The 20,288-nt window shown below is 62.1% G+C and overlaps 2 protein-coding genes and 1 long non-coding RNA gene across 5 annotated transcripts; 2 read left to right on the top strand and 1 right to left on the bottom strand.

Annotated features, from left to right (window-relative positions):
- On the top strand, positions 1-8,293 carry LOC125317818 (acidic leucine-rich nuclear phosphoprotein 32 family member B). Of its 2 annotated transcripts, none has more exons than XM_048287923.1 (7): positions 1-129; positions 2,634-2,783; positions 3,234-3,356; positions 4,315-4,513; positions 4,804-4,922; positions 5,171-5,225; positions 6,440-8,293. In XM_048287923.1, exons 1-7 carry the CDS (start codon positions 76-78, stop codon positions 6,526-6,528), a joined length of 789 nt encoding a protein of 262 aa, XP_048143880.1. In that variant the 5' UTR covers positions 1-75; the 3' UTR covers positions 6,529-8,293. The 2 variants fall into 2 exon arrangements, with proteins under 2 accessions (XP_048143880.1, XP_048143879.1); XM_048287922.1 differs by having other exon boundaries at positions 4,801-4,922.
- A 1,319-nt stretch (positions 8,294-9,612) lies between these two features.
- ZNF414 (zinc finger protein 414) lies at positions 9,613-17,850 on the bottom strand. Of its 2 annotated transcripts, XM_048288050.1 has the most exons (9): positions 17,729-17,850; positions 13,197-13,321; positions 12,748-12,843; positions 12,562-12,669; positions 12,263-12,368; positions 11,584-12,116; positions 11,178-11,228; positions 10,517-10,672; positions 9,613-10,038 (listed from the first exon to the last, which is right to left on the bottom strand). In XM_048288050.1, the coding sequence occupies exons 2-9, from the start codon at positions 13,264-13,266 to the stop codon at positions 9,962-9,964; spliced, it is 1,197 nt and encodes a 398-aa protein (XP_048144007.1). In that variant the 5' UTR covers positions 13,267-13,321; positions 17,729-17,850; the 3' UTR covers positions 9,613-9,961. The 2 variants fall into 2 exon arrangements, with proteins under 2 accessions (XP_048144007.1, XP_048144008.1); XM_048288051.1 differs by lacking the exon at positions 11,178-11,228.
- A 110-nt stretch (positions 17,851-17,960) lies between these two features.
- LOC125317843 lies at positions 17,961-20,285 on the top strand. The gene is made up of 2 exons (XR_007200197.1): positions 17,961-19,132; positions 19,662-20,285. It is a non-coding gene; the product is annotated as an uncharacterized LOC125317843 (long non-coding RNA).
- The last annotated feature ends 3 nt before the right edge of the window (positions 20,286-20,288 follow it).

The following is a 20,288-nucleotide window of genomic DNA, read 5'->3' as shown; positions in this document are numbered from 1 at the left end:
GCGGCGGCGGCACCGGGAGCGGCACCGGGAGCGCAGCGCGGCTCGGGCTCGGCGCGGCGGCGGAGCGGCGGGAGCATGGAGATGGAGAAGCGCTTGACGCTGGAGCTGCGCAACAAGAAGCCGAGCGAGGTGCGGCGGCGGGGAGCGGGCGGGCGGCACGTGCTGCGGGGAGGGGGGAGGGGGTGGTTGTGGGTGGGAGAGCGGCCCGCGGGGGTCCCGCACGGCGGGGACCGGGCGGGTTTGGCGGCGCGGGGATGGGGAGGTTGCGGCGGGCGCGGAGCGCGGCGGCGGCGGCGGCGGCGGCGGCGGCGGCGGCGGGAGCGCTCCCGCCCGGCCCGCAGCCCCGGCATGGCGGCGCGCACGTGCGCGGCGGGGCCCGCCCGCCCCGGGGCCGCGCTGGAGGCTGTGAAGGGACCCGGCCCGGCCCGGCCCGGCCCGCGGAGGGGCGCGGGGGGCAGCGGGGAGCGAACGGGCCGGGCCGGGCCGGGCCCCGCCGCGCCGGAGTCAGCGGGCCCGGCCGGGGCGGCCCCGCGCGGCCATGGCGGCTCGGCCATGTTAGCGGGGCCCGGCCGGGCCGGAGCGGCTCCCGCGGGTCCCCCCGCCCCGGGAAGGGGTCAGGGGCTGCGGGGATGAACCTTTGAGGTGCCGCTGGGGCCGCCCGTTCCCCTCTGCTGGCGGCCGCGGGGCCGGGCCCAGCGCTGTGCGCTCACTCCGGGGCTGCCTCATCCCCGGGTCTCCCGTTCCCCGCGTCTTCCCTTATCCCAGATCTTCCCTTCCCCCGGCCGCCCCTTCCCTGGATTTTCCCCTTCCTTGGATCTCCCCGCTCGCTTTTCCCTGGATCTCCCCGCTTCCCTTTCCCTGGATCTCCCCGCTCCCTTTCCCTGGATCTCTCTTTCCCCGGCTCTCCCCATCCCCGGGCCGCCCCGCTGGGCCGTGGCCGGTCCCTCGCTGGCCCCGGGGACACTCGGTGTCGTGGCAGCTGCGGGCCGTGGCCCCCGAGCGCGGTGGGAACGAGTGGTGAGCGGGGCTTTGGGTGGAGATTAAAGCGGCTTCGTGCATGGCGAGGGGATTTGCAGGACCAGAGCGGCTGGGCAGGAGGAGCTGCGAGCGCCTGGTCCCCGTGGAGTGACGCCAGGAATTGCAGAGCCAGCGGGGTCAGGCCTGGGTGTCCTGGGCTGTCCCGGGACCTGCTCTGTGTGACTGCAGCGCGTCCTGAGCCATCAGAAAGGGCCCGGTCTGGGGCAAAGCTGGGCTTGGCTGGGTTAGTTCATTGCTCCAGGGAGGCCCTGGCACAGGGTGCCCAGAGCAGCTGGGGCTGCCCCTGGATCCCTGGCAGTGCCCAAGGCCAGGCTGGACATTGGGGCTTGGAGCAGCCTGGGACAGTGGGAGGTGTCCCTGCCCATGGCAGGGGTGGGACTGGAAGGGCTTTAAGGTTCCTTCCACCCCAAACTTTTCCAGGATTCCATGATAACCTGGTGGAGTTCAGGCTCACCTCTGTGCCCACACAGCACAGCAGCAGCCACCCAGGTCTGGCCTTTACCACCTTCACATCCGCCACGGTGGCAGCCTCTGCTTGGTTGGAGCCTTTTCTGAGGTGTTGGGAGCAAAACACACTCAGCTCCAAAACTTCTGGCAGAGCCTTGACTCAGAGCCCCGAGCAGCAATGCCGCTGGAGGAGTTTGAAGCGATAATTCATTCAGAGCTTGTGCTGTGAAGGTGGCAAAGATGGCACAGCAGCCCCCAGACTCTCCCGCTGGGAAGGCAGGGTGGTTTTAAAATGACTCCCTAACAGTTGGCTGATGTGAGCAGGAGAGGTAAAATGGGAGCGCTGCGAAGGAGGAATTTGGAGAGCGCCACGAGCCTTCTGGCCAAGGCTCATTTTTGCATCTTGCTGTCAAGAATGTGTGGGGTGAAAGCAGGGTTTGGAAATGGCTTGGGAGAGCTGGGGCTGTGTCGGGGGCCTGGGAGGGACGGAGATGTTTCCCTCCAGGTGTTTGGGGGGAGCAGTTCTGTGCTGGTACTTTGTGGTCCTGATTCCTGTGCTGAATTCCTGGCTAGTGAAGGTTCCTGTGTGTGGAATCCGTGCTGGGTACGATGTTTGATGGCATCAGTGGTCCTGTGTCACCAGCCTGAGGCTGAACTCGTGTGCTGAGCCCTGCCCAGGCCCCCGTGTCACTTCACTGGACACTGTCACAGGGAGGCCAATCTTCTGGGGATGGGTTGTCCGGCACCCCAGTGGTGTGGGGGACAAAGTGGAAGGGGACAAACCCAGCTGACCTCGTTTGGCCTCTCGTTAGCGGAGCCTGGAGCCTGGAGCGTGACTCTGAAAGCTTTATTGACGCCTTGTGTGTGCGGAGCGTGGGGATGTGACCTCGTGGTTCCAAACCCCTGCGTGCTGCTTCCTGCAGGATGGGGACCTTGGTGGGGACAGCAGGAGTGTGTTTGTGGCTTGTGCTTAAAGGGTGAAACCCCAACCACACTGGGGGACTGCCACCAAAAGTTATTTGGCTTTAAGGTCTTAAATTTGAGTGAGGAGGAACTCGAGGCACAGCCGCGCTCTGGATATGTCGGCGATGTCGCCTTGAGAGTGTCAGTGTGGCAGGCGTGGTGACAGCTGTGGTGTCTCCGTGCAGGTGAAGGAGCTGGTGCTGGACAACTGCCGCTCAGAGGATGGCAAGGTGGTTGGTCTCTCCTCAGACTTCGAGAACCTGGAGTTCCTCAGCATGATCAACATCAACTTGCTGTCCGTGTCCAACCTCCCCAAGCTCAGCAAGCTCCGGAAGGTGAGGCAGGGCTCTGGTCCCATCCCCAGCAGCCCTGGTCCTTGTGCTGCCCCTGGTGGCTGCTGCTTTTCCTGTATTTGCCAGAAAAAGCCCGTTGAATTTTGCTCTTTCCTCTCTCTCTGAGCAAGTGAGAGGGGTCGGTTTTAGCGTGCAACCAAACCCTTCTGAGCTCTTCAGGTGTTTAGTGCCCTTCCTCTCCTGCTTTTGCTCTTGTGCTGCTGGCAGAAGCTTCGTGACATCACCAATATTTTGGATTTTGGAGCACTGACGAGCATGGGGGTGGCTGGCAGGGCTGTGTCCCTGCGGGAAAGGGGTTTGAAGGGAAAACTTGACCTGTTGTTCTGTGTCCTGGAATTTGGGTGCCCACTGTAGCCCGGTTCTCCAGGTAATTTCCTTCCCTGCATCACGAGCTGAAACACTTGGTGACCATGTGATATTCCCTCCCTTCAGCTGGAGCTGAGTGATAATAGGATTTCTGGTGGCCTTGAAGTTCTAGCAGAGAAAACTCCCAACCTGACACACTTGAATCTAAGCGGCAACAAGATCAAAGACATCAACACCCTGGAACCCTTGGTGAGTGGAGGCTGTGCTGGAATCCCAGGGATGGCGTTTCCTTTGGGGAATGGGTCTGTGCAGCAGGAGTCCAATGTCTTGGTAACTGTTCCAACAGCACTTCGTGGTTCTGATGGGAACAGATTTGATCCCAGTTTGAGGCTTGGCCAGTAGTTAATGGCTCCTCAGTCTGGAAAAGCAGCAGCCAATTGCTAAAAGAAGCGTGAAATGGGGCTGGATGAGTAAAACTGTGGATGCTCAGTGCCCATCTGAGAAGGGACCGGGAAAGGGTCGGAGGCAGCTGGAGGTAGGTGGCACCTGGGGTGTCATGGAATGAGGTAACTGGACACCAGTGGGGGCATCGGTCACATCAGCCCAAAGATTCTGCTGTCACAGCACTGCAGGGCCCCATTCCCAGAGCCACAGGATCAGGGAGGTTGGAAAAGGCCTCTGAGGCTCCGTCTGAGCTGCCCCAGGAAGGCTCTTGCTGTGAGGGACACCTGAAAGGTCTGATGCAGGGCATTTGTCTCGTTGGCTGTTTCGTCCATCCATTCTCTCCAGAAGGAATTTGGGATTGTTTTGCTCCTCCTTTCCTTGGCGTGGTGCCCGGTGTGATGGGCTGTGCCAAGGGCACCCGGGCTGCAGCTCTCCCTGAGCTCTGCCTTGGTGTTCTGCCTGATATTTTGGGCAGGATAAGCCCAGCTCAGTGATTCCTGAGCTTTCCGGGCCTGTTCAGAAGAAAGAGAAAGATTTGCAAATACACAGAGAGTTTGTTCCAGAAGGGGAAGCCAGGACAGAGGAGCTGCACAGAAATTTCCAGTGCTCGCAGTGAGCGGGGGCAGTGACTCCTCTCCATCCAAGGCGCACATGGGGCAGAGCCACTTCAGTGCTGGCCCTGGGCAGTGCCCCAGCCACCCAGCCTTGGCTGCCTGATCTTCAGACAGTGCTGCAAATAACCCTAACAAACTGATTTTTGCAGAAAAAGTTGCCAAACCTCCACAGCCTGGATCTATTCAACTGCGAGGTGACGATGCTCATCAACTACCGGGAGAGCGTGTTCGCCCTCCTGCCCCAGCTCACCTACCTGGATGGCTTCGATGCTGACGAGCAGGAAGCCCCTGACTCAGACCCCGAAGCAGATGGGGATGCACTGGAAGATGACTATGAGAACGGGGAAGGTGAGGATTTTCTCTCCTCCTGGTTTTCCTGCTGGGGAACCACCCCTTTTCCACTTCTGGGTGGGCTCCGTAAATGGGCATTGGCACTGGAATAGGGGCTGTGTGGGTGCCCCCACCCCCTTCTCCATAGGGCTGGGGAGGGATGGCACTTGCCTGGGAGGTGACAGGGCTTGGTGCTGTCCCTCCTCATCCTCTGTGAGCCCTGCCTGCTGCTCACACCGCACCGAGGGGTGAGGGGTGTCTGGATTTGGGAACTGGGGCACTTCCCTCCCTTCCCCTTTTGGTAGAAGGTGAGGAGGAGGAGGATGATGAGGAGGAAGACGATTTGGATGAAGAAGTCATTGATGACGAGGAAGATGAAGACGATGATCTGGAAGGTGAAGAGGAGGAGGATGGAGTGGATGATGAGGTGAGGCTGTCACTGGTTCAGCACCAGGTCATGTGTTTGTCCCTTTTCTGGTGACCCACAGGAGCCTCTCTGGGGGCAGATCTGAGGAGTTTGCAGCCCTGTCCGTGGGGATGTGAGGAGCTCTTGGAGAACCAACAGCTTCTCCTGCCACCCTGAGGCTTCAGCGGGGTGGGAGAAGGGAAGGAAAACTGGGATTACTGCTCAGGGAATTGTGGTTCTTGCAACAAAGCCTCTTGTTTGAACTCCAGGAGGAAGATGAGGAGGAAGATGGTGAGGAGGATGAAGAAGATGAAGCTGATGAGGGTGAGTTGAGTCCTAACAAACCAATTTCTTGCAGAGCTGCCTCAACAGTCAAATATTTGATGTTTATGGAGCTTCCCCAGCCTCAGCGTAGGGCTGGTGTTGCTGCAGCTTTTCTGCCCAAGCTGGGACCGAGCAGTGTCACCATCAGGGGTCACACAGGGAGGGGAGAGGGGCTTCAGGACCTCCAAATTCCAGCCATGCTGGATAATTCTGGGACATGTGAGAGGTCAGTGGCTTAGAAAAGCAGCTCTGGGAACTGATGGGCCGTGCAGGAGCAGGGTTCTGTCTCAGGAGTGAGTGAGGGAATCTCCTGGGGACACGTTCTCCTCTCCCCAGCTTAGACCTGAGCTTGGGGCCAGACTCCTCTGGTTGTGACAGACACGAACACCCAGATGAGTGTTAACAGAGTCTTGTGGCTGGAGTGAATTCAAACAATCTTGGATGAAGATTTAAGGTTGGGAAATCCCTCTGAGTCCAACACCACCACGTTCACCACTAAGCCCTGTCCCCAAGTGCCACAGCCACACGTTTTTGAACGCTTCCAGGGATGGTGACTCCAGCACTGCCCTGGGCAGCCTGTGCCAGTGCCTGACCACCTTGTCCTTGAAGGGATTTTTCCCAATATCCAATCTAAACCTCACCTGGTGCAACTTGAGGCCATTTCCTCTTGTCCTGTCACTCGTCACCCGGGACAACACTGAGCCCCCCCGGCTGCCCCCTCCTGTCAGGGACTTGTGCAGAGCCACAAGGTCCCCCCTGAGCCTCCTTTGCTCCAGGCTCAGCCCCTTTCCCAGCTCCCTCAGCCTCTCCTGGTGTTTCAGCCCCTTCCCCAGCTTCATTCCCATCTCTGGACATGCTCCAGCCCCTCCATGTCCTTTTTGTGAGGGGCCCAAAACTGTCCCCAGGGTTTGACGCCTCAGCAGTGTCAGCAGAGGGGCCATGAGCTTGGTCAGGAGTGCCTGAATTCTGCAGATGCTGCGTTTTTGAGGGTGCTCAACAAATACCTCCCCTTTTCAGCTGTTGAAATGCAGGATGCTTGTAGGGCATGGAAGGTTTTGGTGTCTCCTGCCAGCCCAGGCTTTTCCACGAGGAGCAGGGCAGGGCGGATCTGCTCCCAGATGGTGCCAGTCTGCCCCACGCTTGCTCCCAGCTCCACAGCTCAGCTGCTGCTCCCCGGGCTGGGCTGAAGGGTGAATCCTCCCCTCTCTTTGCAGACCATCCATGTGGGGAGAAGAGAAAACGAAGTCTAGAGGATGAAGGAGAGGAAGATGCAGAGGATGAAGAGGACGATGAGGATGACTGATCCCAGCGAGCCAATCAGTTTTACAGACTCTGACTGTGCTTGTCTTAAACCTCCCCGTTGTGTCTGTGTGAGACTGTAAATCCCTGTCTCCCACTCCTCCTGCTCCTCCCCCTTTGTATGGCTGCAGCGTCCACAATATATTTTTTTAAGATTTAGAATACTGTAGGCATTCAGGGGAATCTTCCATACAAGGCTCACTTCTTTCTCACAAGTATCTCATGACCAAAGGCTTCTCCGTTCGGTGGTTTGTGCAGCAGCTTGCAAAAAAAAAAAAAAAAATCACAAAAAAGAGAAAAAAAAAAAAAAAAAAAAAAAAAATCTCCTCCTTAGGGTATCTTTGTGTCCGAAATCAGCTGTACCACACTGGACCCAGAGCTCCAGCTCGCACCTTGCCAGCACAGAAGGCCTTTGCCACCCTCGTGCCCTCAGCCCAGGGCTCTGAAGACGCTTTTTGAGCCATCTCGGGTGCAAAATCTGGTTCATCTGCGTGGACTCGGAACGATCCCTGAGGGTGTCTCAGCTCTGAAATCATGGTGATGTGATCTCTGGACATGCTTGAAGATGCTTTTAGTGCTGGGGATGGGGGGTGCCTGGGGTTTTGGGGGGAGGAAGGGAGGGAGGGGGCTGCTTGCATGACCTGGTCCCTCTGCGATGCACCTTGCAGTAGCCCTGCACTTGCTTTCCTATTTTTGTTATAAACTGGAACATTTTTCCCAGTGGCCGCCCGAAACCCATCCCTTGGGACGTCCCAAGCAAGTGGGGATTTCGTGGCCGTGTCTGTGCTGCGGGGAGGCTCCCGGTGCCCCTGCAGCACCTTTGGGAAGGGATAGGGAACGCAGGTATGGGGATACTGCTCCTCCATCCGTGTCACACTGCACAGCCCCGCTCAGCCACGATCACTGTGATGCTCCTGCAGACCGTGTTAGCCTGTAAATTCTCAGGGTCCTTCTGCCAGCCAGTGCCAGCTCTGCACAGGCCCTCGGTGCCAGCCTGGCCTGGGCATCCTCCTCCTCCTCCTTTCCCAGCACGGAGCAGAAATCCAGCTCCCCCCTCGTGTCCCTGCTGTGGGGGTTCTGCTGATGCCACCCCGAGGTGGCTGCAGGGAGGATTTGGGGAATCCAGCCAGGTGCAGCATTCCCAACCCCATTCCCACCTTCCCTCACCCCAGAGGTGTCCGGCCAGCACATCCCTCGGGAGAATGACCCTGGGGCGGGGGGGATGGGGACACCCCAGGGGTGCAGACAAGCACTGGCACTTTGTGGCATTCCCGCTGGGTGCTCCGGGCACTCTGCGGGCCCCCGAGGCTCCAGCCCTGCTCTCCGAGGGGGGTTTGGGGTGTGTTTGCAGCACAGCCCCGTTCCCGGGGTTTGTGGGGTGTGTTTTGCAGCACAGCCCAGTTCCCTGGGTTTGTGGGGTGTGTTTTGCAGCACAGCCCCGTTCCCGTCGCTTCGTTCTCGCTGGTGTCTCTCGCATTGTACAGTCGCTGTGACCATTCGGAGAAGAACTAATCCTGTAAAATGCAAAACTGAGTAACTTATAAATGTTTAAGGAATTTAAAAAAAAAAAAAAATGTCAGAGCAGCAGTTACTTCTAATTTTTTTTCCCTGCATTTTTAGCAGATTGTATGGATTTTATATTAGCCTAGTAACTGTCAGGTTTTGATTGGTCAGACTAGTCCCAGAAATAAGGATCTCCAGCCCTTTTGTATCTTTTGTTACAAAATTTGGATAAAATTTTAATAAAGACTTCAGTTTTTAAAAATGCATTGCAATGGAGCTTAGCTTGGCTGCCTCTGCCTCGGGAACAGCCAGGAATGCTCTGAGTGGGAGCCTTGGGGCAGGTTCGGGTCTCTCCTGGGAGCAGGGGCTGTCCCCGGGAGGGCTGGGTTCGGCTCAGCCTGGGCTGGGGGGGACGGAGTGGGGGCTCTGCTGTGCGGTGGGGTCTGCAGGGCCCCCAGGGGCCAGTGCTGCCCTTGGAGGTGGCTGGAGCCGGTTCCAGGGTCAGGCACAGCTTGGGAAGGGTCTCCCTCCTGCCTTTCGGGGTGGGCACTCACCAGGTGAGTGTTCGGTGGGCTGGGGGCCAGGGCTGTGCCAGCTGGGGATGGGGGCTGAGCTGGGCCCCCTGCCCCCCTTGGGGGGTTCTGTGACCCCGTGCTGGCTCTGTGATGAGCTGGCACTCTGTCTGGTCTCAGCAGCTCAGGGACACTTCAGGGTGTCCATCCCCCTGCTCAGGGCCCGAGGGGACCGGGCTGGACTGGGGAGGGCACGGTCCCAGCTCAGGGGGGCCGCAGGAGCGAGCCGGGGCAGCCCGGGGTGCTGCTCGCCCTGGGCAGGGATGGCAGCGGGAGGGAGGGGTGCCCACCCCGCCTAGGTGGCCACTGGGCCTTTCTGAGCCCCATGCCGGTGTTTGTGTCCCCGCCCGGGGCTGGCAGCAGCAGGGCAGGGGGTGCCGGTGCTCCCATCGCTCCCATCCCTCGCTCCCATCCCTCGCTCCCAGCCAGCGCTGGCGTAGGCACCAGCAGGTCCCAGCACGCTTCCCCTCAAACCAGTTTGCAGCAAACTTTTCACCCCGCTGGGCTGGGACCGGCAGAGCGGGACTGGGGCAGCCCCAGGGTGCTCCCACGGGGGGTGCAGGGGGTGCAGCCCCCCCGGGCTGGGCACCAGGGGCCCTGCCCCTCCCAACGGCTCTCCCGTGCCATTCCATGCCCTCTTCGGGCACCTCTGCCTGCGGCAGGGCTGGGACAGGCACTGCGGGTTGGGGTCCCACCCTGCTTTGGGTGCTGGGCTGCAGCTGGCAGAGGCTCCAGCCCTGCTGCTCAGGAGCCCTGCATGCTCTGGGATGTGCTGGCAGAGGGAGGAGGGAGCGTCCCTTCCCCTTCCTCAGACCTTCCCCTCCCCCAAACACTTCCCCTTCTCCTTCCCCAAAGCAGCCCCTGGCAGGGCCAGCCCGGGAGCAGAGGGTCACACCCCCCTGCACTCACCATGTCCCCCCTCCTTTGGTTTTGGGGGGGCTCCGTAGTGCCAGCCCCGCTCCCCCATCACCCCCAGCCCCCACGGGACTGACAGAGCCTCTCCCGGCCGCCACTCCTGTACAATTCCCATTTATTATTCCGAGATCTCATTCCAGAGAAGTCCACTAACCCCTGAGAACCTACCGGGCTCCCCCCAGAGCCCCTGGGGCTGAAGCAACAGAACCTTTAGGGGAGGGAGATGCAGGGGTTCCGGGTGCTGGAGAGTTTCCGAAAATAAAAAAGAAGGGGAGAAACTCCGGGGCAAACATCCGCCCCTGTGGCACCGCGGGCTGGGCTGGGGGTGCTCCTGTCCCCAGGGAGGGGTCCCTGTCCCAGCACGGTGGCAGGGGCTGTGCTGTGCCCCCTGCCCGGCTCAGGGGAGGGATGGGGAGGCGCAGGAGAGTCCCGTGAGAGCCGAGGGCATCAAAGCTGGGAGTACAGGGAGTTCTCCATCTCCGGCGGCAGCTTGGCGTGGAACGGGGCGAGGCCCACCCCGAAATCTGCAGGGAGAGGGGAGAGAACTGTCAGCACGTCGGGGAGGGGCACATGGACCCCCGGGGGCATCACAGGGCCTGGGGGGCACATGGAGGGCACTGGGAGGGGACACAGACACCCCCAGGGCACAGCAGGGGCTGGGGACACAGGGAGGGCAGGCACATGGACCCCTCCAGGGTACAGCAGGGGCCGGGGGACACGGAGAGGGCACTGAGGGGCACACAGACCCCCAGGGTCCTGCACAGGCTGGGGGGCACAGGGAGGGCACACAGACACCGCCCAGGACATTGCAGGGACTAGGGGCACAGGGAGGGCACACAAACCCTTCCAGGGCACTGCTGCAGGCTGGGGAACCACGGACTGGAGCCTGGCCAGCCCCTGCCAGGCCAGAGCGAGCGGGATGTGCCTTATCCCAGCGGGGCAGGGAGCCCATCCCCGTGACATCCCAGCAGCCGGGGCGGTCCCCACGGGTCCCTCCCGTACCCATCTCGGCCTCCAGGCGCCCGGGCGGGGGGTTCTTGCGGTGGTCCTCGGTGTGCAGGGTCATCTCGTCGCGGGAGGCGGTGGAGAAGGGGCACTGCGTGCAGCTGTAGCGGCCCCGCGTGTGCTCCCACACGATGCGGCTGTTGGAGGAGTGCCCTGCAAGGACGGGCGGGCAGGGAAGCACAGGGATCGCCCCGGGATCACCGCCGGGATCGCCCGGAGCCGGCTGGTGCCGCGGGGCTACGGGGGCTGGAGCCCCCCCGCTCCGAGCCCCACACGCTCAGGGGTTCCCTTCCCAAGGGAAGGACCCCGACTCTGGGAGCAGGGAGCCAGGGGTCCAGCCTGGGCTCATACTGGGGGCACTGGAGCCCGGGCAGCTGCTGCTGCTGCTGCTGCTCCTCCTCCTGCTGCTTCTGCCCTCGGGGCCAGCCTGGGGGGTTTGGGGGGGGTGCAGCCGGAACCCCCCTGCCTCCGAGCCCACCTGGGCCGCATCCCCTCTCCGCGGGGCTCCCGAAAAGGAGGGAGCCCTCCCTCCCCCTCTGCTCCCCGGGGAGCACCACAGTGCCCCTGGGGCCTCTCCCGTCCCCTGTGGCCCCCCCCGCCGCCCCCCAAACCCCCCCGTGACAGAAAGCAGCCCCCACCCAGTAGGTGCCAAACTAACCTGGAGTCACTCCTGAGCCAAAGCATGGGAGGAGTGGGCTGACACTCACACCTGCGGAGGGAATCGAGGGGCAAGACAAGCATTAGGTCTTCCCCTCCCTGGGGGGGACACGTGGGAAGGCAGGCCTGGCCCGGCCCCCCCGCCTCGCACCCCCAGCACGCCGGGGAGCAGCAGGGCCGGGAGAATTTGGAGGCGTTTTTTTTGGCGGTCGCCGGTGCTTTGCCCAATCGAACATCACAGAGGGGCTGGCACAGGTGGCACGGGGCTTTGTGGGGGGGGCTTTTGGGATGGAGGGGGAGGAGGGGGCCGGATCCTCGGCTGGGCGGCGGCGGGTCCTTCTCGGGAGCTGCTGCTGGTCAAGGCGGGAGCAGAAGAAGGTTTGTCCCGCACGGCTCTGTGCGCTCACCTTGGCTTTTCTTCCAGACGGCGTTGGAGACGCTGGGGGGGCCGTGGCCCGGCAGGAAGGGCCGCAGGCGGTGCTGAGCCGGGGGCTGCGCCAGGCCGTAGGGCGAGGGGGGCACGTAGGACAGGAACGGCCCCGGCACCGAGGACGGGGGTGGCCCCGAGAACCGAGTCAAGGACGACGGCCCGAACAGGCCGGGCTCCAGCAGCGGGAAGGGGTGGGGGGCCGGTGACACCAGCGGCAGCGGCTCCAGCGAGCCGGGCAGCTCGGGCAGCCCCGTGGGCAGCGCCGCCGGGGCAGTGTCCGCGCCCGCCACGATGGCTTCTTTCTCCAGGGGCCGGAGAGCGCTCGGGAGCTTGGGCAGCCCCTCGGCTGGCTTGGCCGGGGGCTCCTTCTCCGGGGCAGAGGTAGCGGGGGGCAGGACGGGCCTGTCGGCCCTGGGGGGCGGCGCGGGGCCGCTGGCGCTGTCGGAGCAGACGTGCAGGTGCTTGAAGAGCGAGCGGTGTGTCCGGAAGCGCAGCAGGCAGTTCTCACACCTGGGCGGTCGGGAAAGCACCGTCAGTGACGCTCCCCTCGGCATCGCCCCCAGCCCAGCCCGCTGAAAGGGGGGCTCGGGGACGCCCGGGAGCTGCCAGGTGTCCCCAGAGGGGACGGGATGGGGACAGGGAGCAGCGGGACTCACTTGAAGTAGCGGTTTGGCTTGTAGTGCACCTTCATGTGGGCCATTAGGTCCTGCATGCTGGGGAAGGTCTCGGTGCAGCCCAGGGTGGGGCAGTGGAAGGTTTTGCCTGAGCAGAGAAATTCAGAAAGAGATTCAGCACCAGCCCGGCTTGGGACAGCCCCACTGCTGGGTCCCCAGCACCTCCCACGCTCCCCCCACTCCCATCTCCTGGAACACCACCACGGGCCCTGCCTCAGCTCTGAGCCCTGCTCTGCTCCCTCCCACTCAAAAAAAGGGCACGTGGCGTGTCCTGGCCTTACCCTCCAGGGACTGTGTGGGTCTGTAGTGGACCTTCAGGTGGTCCATCAGCTCCTGCATGCTGGGGAAGGCCAGTTTGCAGCCGTAGCTCGAGCACTGGTAGTGTTTCCCTGCAAGGACACAGATCCGTCGGGCTCGTCCGTGCCCCGGCTGTCGCTGTCCCCTCCCCGGGGCGGGGCTGGGCTCACCTGGGACAGGTCTGCGCTTCAGCGGCCGCAGCTCCGGGGCCGGGGTCCCTGCGCTCCCCGGCATCGGGGCACTGGGCAGGCCTGGGTCACTGCAGCCTGCGGGGAGAGGGTGTGAGGCTCAGCCCTGCCAAACCACCCCTCTGCCCTCCCCATCCCTTAAAAACAGAGGAACGGGGCCCGGGGGGTCTGGCTGGAGAGGGCTGGAGCCCTCCAGGGTGTGAGAGCTGGGAGGGGCTTTGCTCTAGGAAAAGCTGAGGTGGGAGGGTGAAGCCTGATGGTGCCTGGAACACGCTGAGTGATGCCACCTGCACACCCAGGCACACCCAGGCACATCCTGGCACAGCTGAGCACATCCCCATGGGGTGGGATTCGGCCAAAGGGACCTCCTAGGACAAAGGCGTCCCCCCTGCTCCTCCCCGACTCCTCTCACCACCCCTGAGGGCACTCACCTGCCCCCTCTGTGCCAAATTTCCCCCGCAGGGAGAAGGTGGCCACAGCCTCGTCTTTCTCCGTCTTCATGGCTTGGCTGGAGCTGGGCACGGGCACAGGGACACGGCGGCTCCTCCCGGCGATGCTGCACCGGGAGCAGGGGAGGGAGGTCAGATCCCAGCCCGGGACCATGGTGACTCCCTCCTCCTGCTCCTTCTCCTCCTCCTCCTCTTCCTCTTTTTCCTCCTCCTCGGTGCCCCGTGGCCGTGGGACCGACCCTCCCACCCGGGGCCGAGCCCACAGGAGATCCTGGCTTCACAGGGGCTTTGAACCCAGAGCTGGCACTGTCCCTTCCTGCCTATCCGCCCCCGGGGTGTCCCCAAAGCCCCCAAATGCCCCCACAGGTGTCACCAGGATCCTGCTCGTGTCCAGCTCACAGCATCTGTAGCCAAAAATTGCCCGAAGTGCAGGATCCCCTCCAAGGCACAGCCAAACCAGGGACTGCCAGAGCTGTTCCAGCCTCCTGCTCCCAAGGCTGGGGGGGCTCCCCTCCAAATTCCAGAGGGTTTTCCAGTCAGGAGGAGCAGCAGGTCCCACTGAGTGACTGGGAGTTGGTGATGGGCACGTGGGGACAGCTCCTGCCCAAAATGACATCGGCTTGGCCTCACCATGCCTTGGCACGAGGCTCCTACATGAATAAGCCAAACTCTAATTCCCAGTGAAAACCATCTGGAATACCCCCTCGGTTTGGGAGACTTCTCTGTAGTGTCTTAATGTTGGAGTGAGAGAGAAAATGATGATCATAATGGCGATAATAATGCTAATAAATCATAAGCAGTGATGAAAACAAGGACAAAAGGATAAAATAAAAAGGATGAGAGGCTAAAAATATTTATAATAATGCTGATAATGATAATGATGAAATTGATCATAATTGTAATAATTATAATAATGATAAAAATTATAATAATAGCAACAATAATAAATATCAGTGCTGGGGCTGTGAAGTGGGCACTGGCCAATGTTTCCCCAAGAGCTCAATAATTCCTTGGGAAATCTCCCTGGGGATCAGCTCTGCTGGCTGGGGCACCCCATCCTTCCCATTAACATCTGCTCCAGAGGCATTTTCCCAGCTTTTAGCTCTGGGGGGTCTGGCCCTGCGGGGCTCAGCCTGGCCAAGCCGGACCCAGCAGCTGTTCCTGCAATACCCAGCACGCTGGGATCACAGCCCAGTGGGAAATAAATCAGGGAGTGGGGGAAAGATCCATGTGGGATTATTGCTGTGGCTGCTCCCGGCTTTGTCTGTGGGTTGTGGGGCTTTTTTTTGTTGTTTTCTCAGTTCAGCGGCCTCGGGATGGAATCAGCCAACCATGGAGGGGGACTGGCCATGGAACAGGGAATTTGGGGGAGGGCTGGGGCTGGTCATGGCCCAGGGGGGGAAATTCAGCCCTGCATGGAGGGGATGCTCCATCTCCACCCTTCTTCCCTGCAGGACATGGGGTAAACAGAGAAAGTTTAATGGAGCTTTGTTTATCAGGTAGAAATGAGGGTTTTGGTGGGAAAAAAGGTCTTGGGAATCTTCTTTTTGGGGAGACAATGCTGAAAAGCTCGAGGCAGGGCTGTGTCTGTCTGCCCAGCCCCGGGCAGTGTCCCTGTGGCACCGCCACGTTTTGGTGCCCGACCCTGAAGCCGTCAGAGCTTTCGGAGCTGCCAGAGACTGCAGTGAACAAAAATTCCTGCTTCCCTGCTGGAAATGCCACTCTGGACCAAAGCTGGGTGGCACAGACTGTGCTCAGGACCCTTGGCAGACCCTTGGCACCGATGGCCTCCAGATGAGCCCAAGCAGAGCCACAGCACTGGGGGCTCAGCTGCAGCACAGGGAAGTTTTTCCAAGAGATCAGGAAATTCTTCCTCAGCAGCAGCGCAGCAGGGGACAGGGAGCTCCTGGTGCTCCAGGGTCAAACCCAGCAGTGCCTTTGCATGTTGGAACCTCCGTCCTGTCCCTCTGGGATCACAGAAGCCGCTCTCCATTTCCCCATTGCAGCATCCCAGTGATGCCCTGTAAGCTGGTTTTTTCCTTGGAAAAGCTGGGAAAATGCCTCTTGAGCAGATCCTGTGAGGGCAGGTGGGATGGACGCTGGGCTTGTGGCCCCGATGTTCCACAGGGGTGACATGGCAGAGGACACGGTGGCAGCACCATGGCATCACCCTGTGCCCAGCCCAGGGACTGGGTCTTGGAGAGCAGGTGGCACCTGGATCATCTTGCTGTCATTTGTCACCTCCCATGGGACGCTGGCCAACACTTCTCCTCCTGCAGGACTGTCTGTTCTGCAGCCCTGAGCGTGACACCCTGACCCAGGTGCTGCTGACCTGCCACTGTCCCCATCCCCAGTAACCTCCTGTGGTCACCAGAGATGTGATTGCCCCAGAAATGTGACTGCCCCAGAAATGTGACCCCCTGGTGACATGATTTCTCCAGAGGCAGGACATCCCCCTAGAAATATGACACCCCCCGAGATGTGACCCTCCTGGAGATGTGACCCCCCAGAGACACGACTGCCCCTGAGATGTGACCACCAGTGCAAACCTGCCCTGGACCCCCCAATCCCGGAGCCGCTGCTGTCGCTGTCATTATCCCCAGGGTTTTCCTGCCACAGGTTCAGCCTCCCCAAAAAGCTGCTGACACCAAACTCCCTCATCCCAACCCCCGTGGGGTGAACAGGGACCTGAAAAACCCTTCCAGGGCTGCCAGCCATGAGGGTGGGCAGGACGTTTGCAGCTGCCGGTCACCCCGCGCAGGCTCTGCTGCTGATTCAGTGAATAATTAACACAGCTCATCCCCCTCAAACCATCCGGGGGCTTTATCCATAGCCCGAGACTTTTCTCAACCCACCCCAGGAGGATAAATGGGACAAATAATCCGATTTGAGCATCTCAGTGCATGCTCTGAGGCCCGAGGATGAGGAGGCTCCCCCCAGACGCGGCTTCTCGGCGCAGGAGATGAGACAAAGGCTCTGAACAAGGGGCTCATGTGATTGCAGCCGGGGGAGGACGCGCCGGTGGTGCCACCAGCACAACTCCTCCAGTGCCACAGGGTTCAGATCCACAGCCCCAACTGAAACACACCCTGTGGATTCTCCTGATGCCTCCAGATATGGCAGGGAGCCCTCAGAGAGCTGGGGGTGCTGGGGGGAGGATGCTCCAGGCAAGGTGGGTGCCCCAACCCCAGCATGGGCTGGAGTAAAGCCGCTGCCTCTGCCCCTCCCTGCGTGGGTTCCCTGCCTTCCAACTCAGAACCCACATGGAGAGCCCGAGGAGCCCCCCCGAACCCAGTGACAGGGTGAGCATCCAAAGGGGGGACACGAGCCCCATGCACAGCCTCACTGTCACATCCCCATGGTGGCCACGGGGACAGCTCAGCTCAGGCCCCTCTTCCCTCTCAGGGGGGAAGCCTGGGGGTCCCCAGTATCCCCTGCTGCCATTTCCCCACATGCCCACACCATCCTGGTGCCCCCCTTTACTTGCCTGCCTGTGGATGGCCAATCCACCCAGATGCATCAGCTCTGCAGCTGGAAAAAAAACCCTCCTTTCCTTCAGGACCCACCTGGGGACGGTGGGGCTTCCTCCCTGAGGCTGGGCAAAGCTGACCCCGAGCAGCAGCACCAGGCTAGTTCACACCGCAGCCAAGGCCAGGAGCCCCCGGCTCTGGCAGCAACAAAGCGGCTCCCACAGGTGTGGGAGGATGGAGGAACCACAGGGAGATCCTGGCAGGTGCATCCCGGGATGTGAGGGGGGTCCTGGTGCTCCCACAGGCCACACACCTGTCAGGACCCAGGGCGAGTGGCTCCCGGGGCTCCCTGTCCCTGTCAGCCCCACAGGGGGTAACCCCACGGGAAGCCCCCATGGCTACCGGTTTCTGGGGCTGGTAGCCCCCCCATGGGCCGTACACCCATGGCTACAAGTCCTGAGGGTAGTGACAGCCCCGGGAGCACCCCCACGGCCACCCCCGCCATGGGCAGTGGCCCCGTGCCCCGAAGCCCCTGTGGGCAGCAGCCCCGGGGCTGGTGCAAGTCCTGGCTCCCTGCAAAGCCCCGGTACCGCGGGCCCCGCTCCGGTACCGCTGTTGTCCCCGGTGCTGGTCAGCCCCGGTGCTGCTCCAGCCCCAGGTGCCAGGACAGCTCTCAGTCCCAGTCCAGCCCCCGACACCGGTGCACCCCCGGTGCCAGCACATCCCCCCGTGCTGCTTTATCCCTGGTACCGATCCAGCTCCGGTGCCAGTCCACCCCTGGCCCGGTACATCCCCCGGTGCCAGTGCCCCCTTCCTGGTGCCAGCACACCCCGGTGCCAGCACAGCCCGGTGCCGGGGTATCCCCGCTACCGGTACAACCCCGGTGCCGATACAGTCCCGGTGCCGGTGCATCCCCGGTGCCGGTAAAGCCCCCGGTGCCGGTCCATTCCCCGATCCCGGTGCTCCCCCCGGTGCCGCTCCCCCCTCGGCTCCCCCGGTGCCCGCCGGACCCTCCCGGTCCCTCCCGGTCCCTCCGGGCCGTACCGGGGCAGCGGCGGGGCCGGCGCCTCCCGGGTCGCGCATCAGCGGCGGGGCGGCCGCGGGGCCATTTTCTGTGCGGAGCTGTCGCGAGAGCGGGGGGAGGAGGAAGAGGAGGAGGAGGAGGAGGATGACGGGGGGGGAGGAAGGAACGTGCGGAAGGGCGGGCGGGGGCCTCGGGAGGGGAGCGGCCCCGCCCCGGCTGCTTTTCCCGGGGGATTCTCCCCACCCCGCATCCCAGCGGCTGCGGACAGCTCGAGGATCCCGAGGTTTGGGAGCATCCCGGGGGTGTTGGAGCATCCCGGGAGTGTCGAAGCACCCCGGAGGATTTGGAGCATCCCGGGGGCTTTGGAACATCCCGGAGAGGGAAAGATATCCGAGCATCCTGAAGCTTTTGGAGCATCCCAGGACCCTGGAGCATCCTGGGGTCTTGGATCATGTCAGGGGCTCAGAATATCCCGGGGGCTTGGGCATCCTGAAGGCCTTGGAGCATCCCAGGGCTTTTTGAGCATCCTGGGGCTCTGGAGCATCCAGGGAGACTTCAGAGTACCCCAGGGGCTTTGGAACATTCCAGGGACAGGGGTCATGGAGCATCCTGAGGCTTTGGGGGGCTTTGGAGCATCTTGGGATCCTCAGAGCATCCCGGGGCTTTGCAGTATCCTGGGGGAATCAGAGCATCCTGGGGTGCTCAGACCCTGAGCCCTGTGGGAGACCCTCAGAGCATCCCAGGGCCCTCTGAGCACCCCAAGCTCCTGGGAGCACCCCGGACTCCTGGGAACACCCCGGACTCCCGGGAACACCCCGGACTCCCGGGAACACCCTGGACTCCTGGGAACACCCCAAACTCCGGGGAACACCCCTCCAGCTCATGTGTGGCCCTGAGGAGCAGCCCAAGCTCCTTGGACCCTCCAAGATCCTGAGAGACCCCCAAACTCCTGGGAGCCCCTGGAGCCCTTTGGAGCATCTGGAGCTCTCTGGAGCACTCCAGGGAGTGCCTGAGCTGGCCCAGCTCCCAGCTCCCACTGACAGCACCCACTGCCGGGGTGGTGCCCCCCATTCCTGCTCCCCCAGCCCCCAGGAAGGACTGGAAGGTGCAGGAAGGAGTTTCCTAAACCCCCAGAGCTTCCAAAGCCTCTGTTTTTCATTACAATAAAACCAGACACCTCCCCCTTGCACTCTGCAGTGCAAGGACTCCTAAAAACCTGTGATTTACAGGAAGAATCACCCCAAGGACTGCAGGGGCTGGAAAAGCCCATCATGGTGGGGAGTGCAACCACAATTTCCAGCATGGGGCTGTGAGGAACTTGCAATTCCATGGGGAACTTCCCATCCCAGTGGGGTCCTGCCCTCTGTTAACCCCACCCTGGAGGACACAGGGTCCCCTGAATGCCGCTGGACCCCAAATCTAAGGTGGGGAGGTCTGTATGACACAGCGGCAGCTCCAGTGGGAGCTTGGGAGGGAGGAAGAGGAGGGCTGGGGTGTGAGGGTGAAGCTGGGCTCTGTGGGATCAGGGAGGGAGAGGAGGGCTGGGTGTGGGATCAGAGAGGAAGAGGAGGGCTGGGGTGTGGGATCAGGGAGGAAGAGGAGGGCTGGGTGTGGGATCAGGCCAGGCTCTGTGGGATCAGAGAGGAAGAGGAGGGCTGGGTGTTGGATCAGAGAGGAAGAGGAGGGCTGGGGTGTGGGATCAGGCCGGGCTCTGTGGGATCAGGGAGGAAGAGGAGGGCTGGGGTGTGGGATCAGGCCGGGCTCTGTGGGATCAGGGAGGAAGAGGAGGGCTGGCTGTGGGATCAGGCCGGGCTCTGTGGGATCAGGGAGGAAGAGGAGGGCTGGCTGTGGGATCAGGCCGGGCTCTGTGGGATCAGGGAGGAAGAGGAGGGCTGGCTGTGGGATCAGGCCGGGCTCTGTGGGATCAGGCTGTCGTCACTTCCTCCGGCGCAGGGCCTGGCGGGGGGAGCGGGGGAAGCCGGACATGAGCCGGACATGAGCCGGACATTCCGGCCCTGTTCTTCCCTCTCCCTGCTGAAAACCTCCTGGAGCAGCCCCGGGTGGGCCTCAGCCCCCACGCAGCACCCCCAGCCCCAGCTGTCCCGCTGCCCCGGGGCTTTGGGATGTCCCTGGAGCCGGGCCAGCCGAGCATCGCGGGTGCCACCCCACGCATCGATCCTGGCCCCTCATGGATGAGACCCCCGGCCCCCGCCAGCTGCGGGGCCCAGCACCCCTCTGACACCGCCAGGAAAAGCTGTGACAGCTCCGTGGGCTTTGTCTGAGAGATCCTTGGAGTTTTCTTGGGAGAAATCAGGGAGTGGTGACAGCACCCTGCTCCTGTTCTGCCTCGCCGCTGCCCCGGCTGTGCTGAGCCATCCAGAGCCGCAGCGGGATGTGGAGATGCCTGAGCCGGATCCCTGGGACAGCTGGTTTGTGTATTCAGCGTTTTCTGGAGGGTTCATTGTGGGGGGAACGGGGCTGCCTCTGCTCTGTGTCTGCCCTGTCACAGCTCTTGTCACACAGCGACAGTGGGAGCTGGCACCAGGGTGAAATACAACCCCCAAATTCAATATTTGAGTC

The sequence above is a fragment of the Corvus hawaiiensis genome, chromosome 28, assembly GCF_020740725.1.
Source record: "Corvus hawaiiensis isolate bCorHaw1 chromosome 28, bCorHaw1.pri.cur, whole genome shotgun sequence".
NCBI lineage: Eukaryota > Metazoa > Chordata > Aves > Passeriformes > Corvidae > Corvus > Corvus hawaiiensis.
The sequence above is the reverse complement of the archived record's forward strand: the minus strand, read 5'-3'. Positions and strand labels throughout refer to the sequence as shown.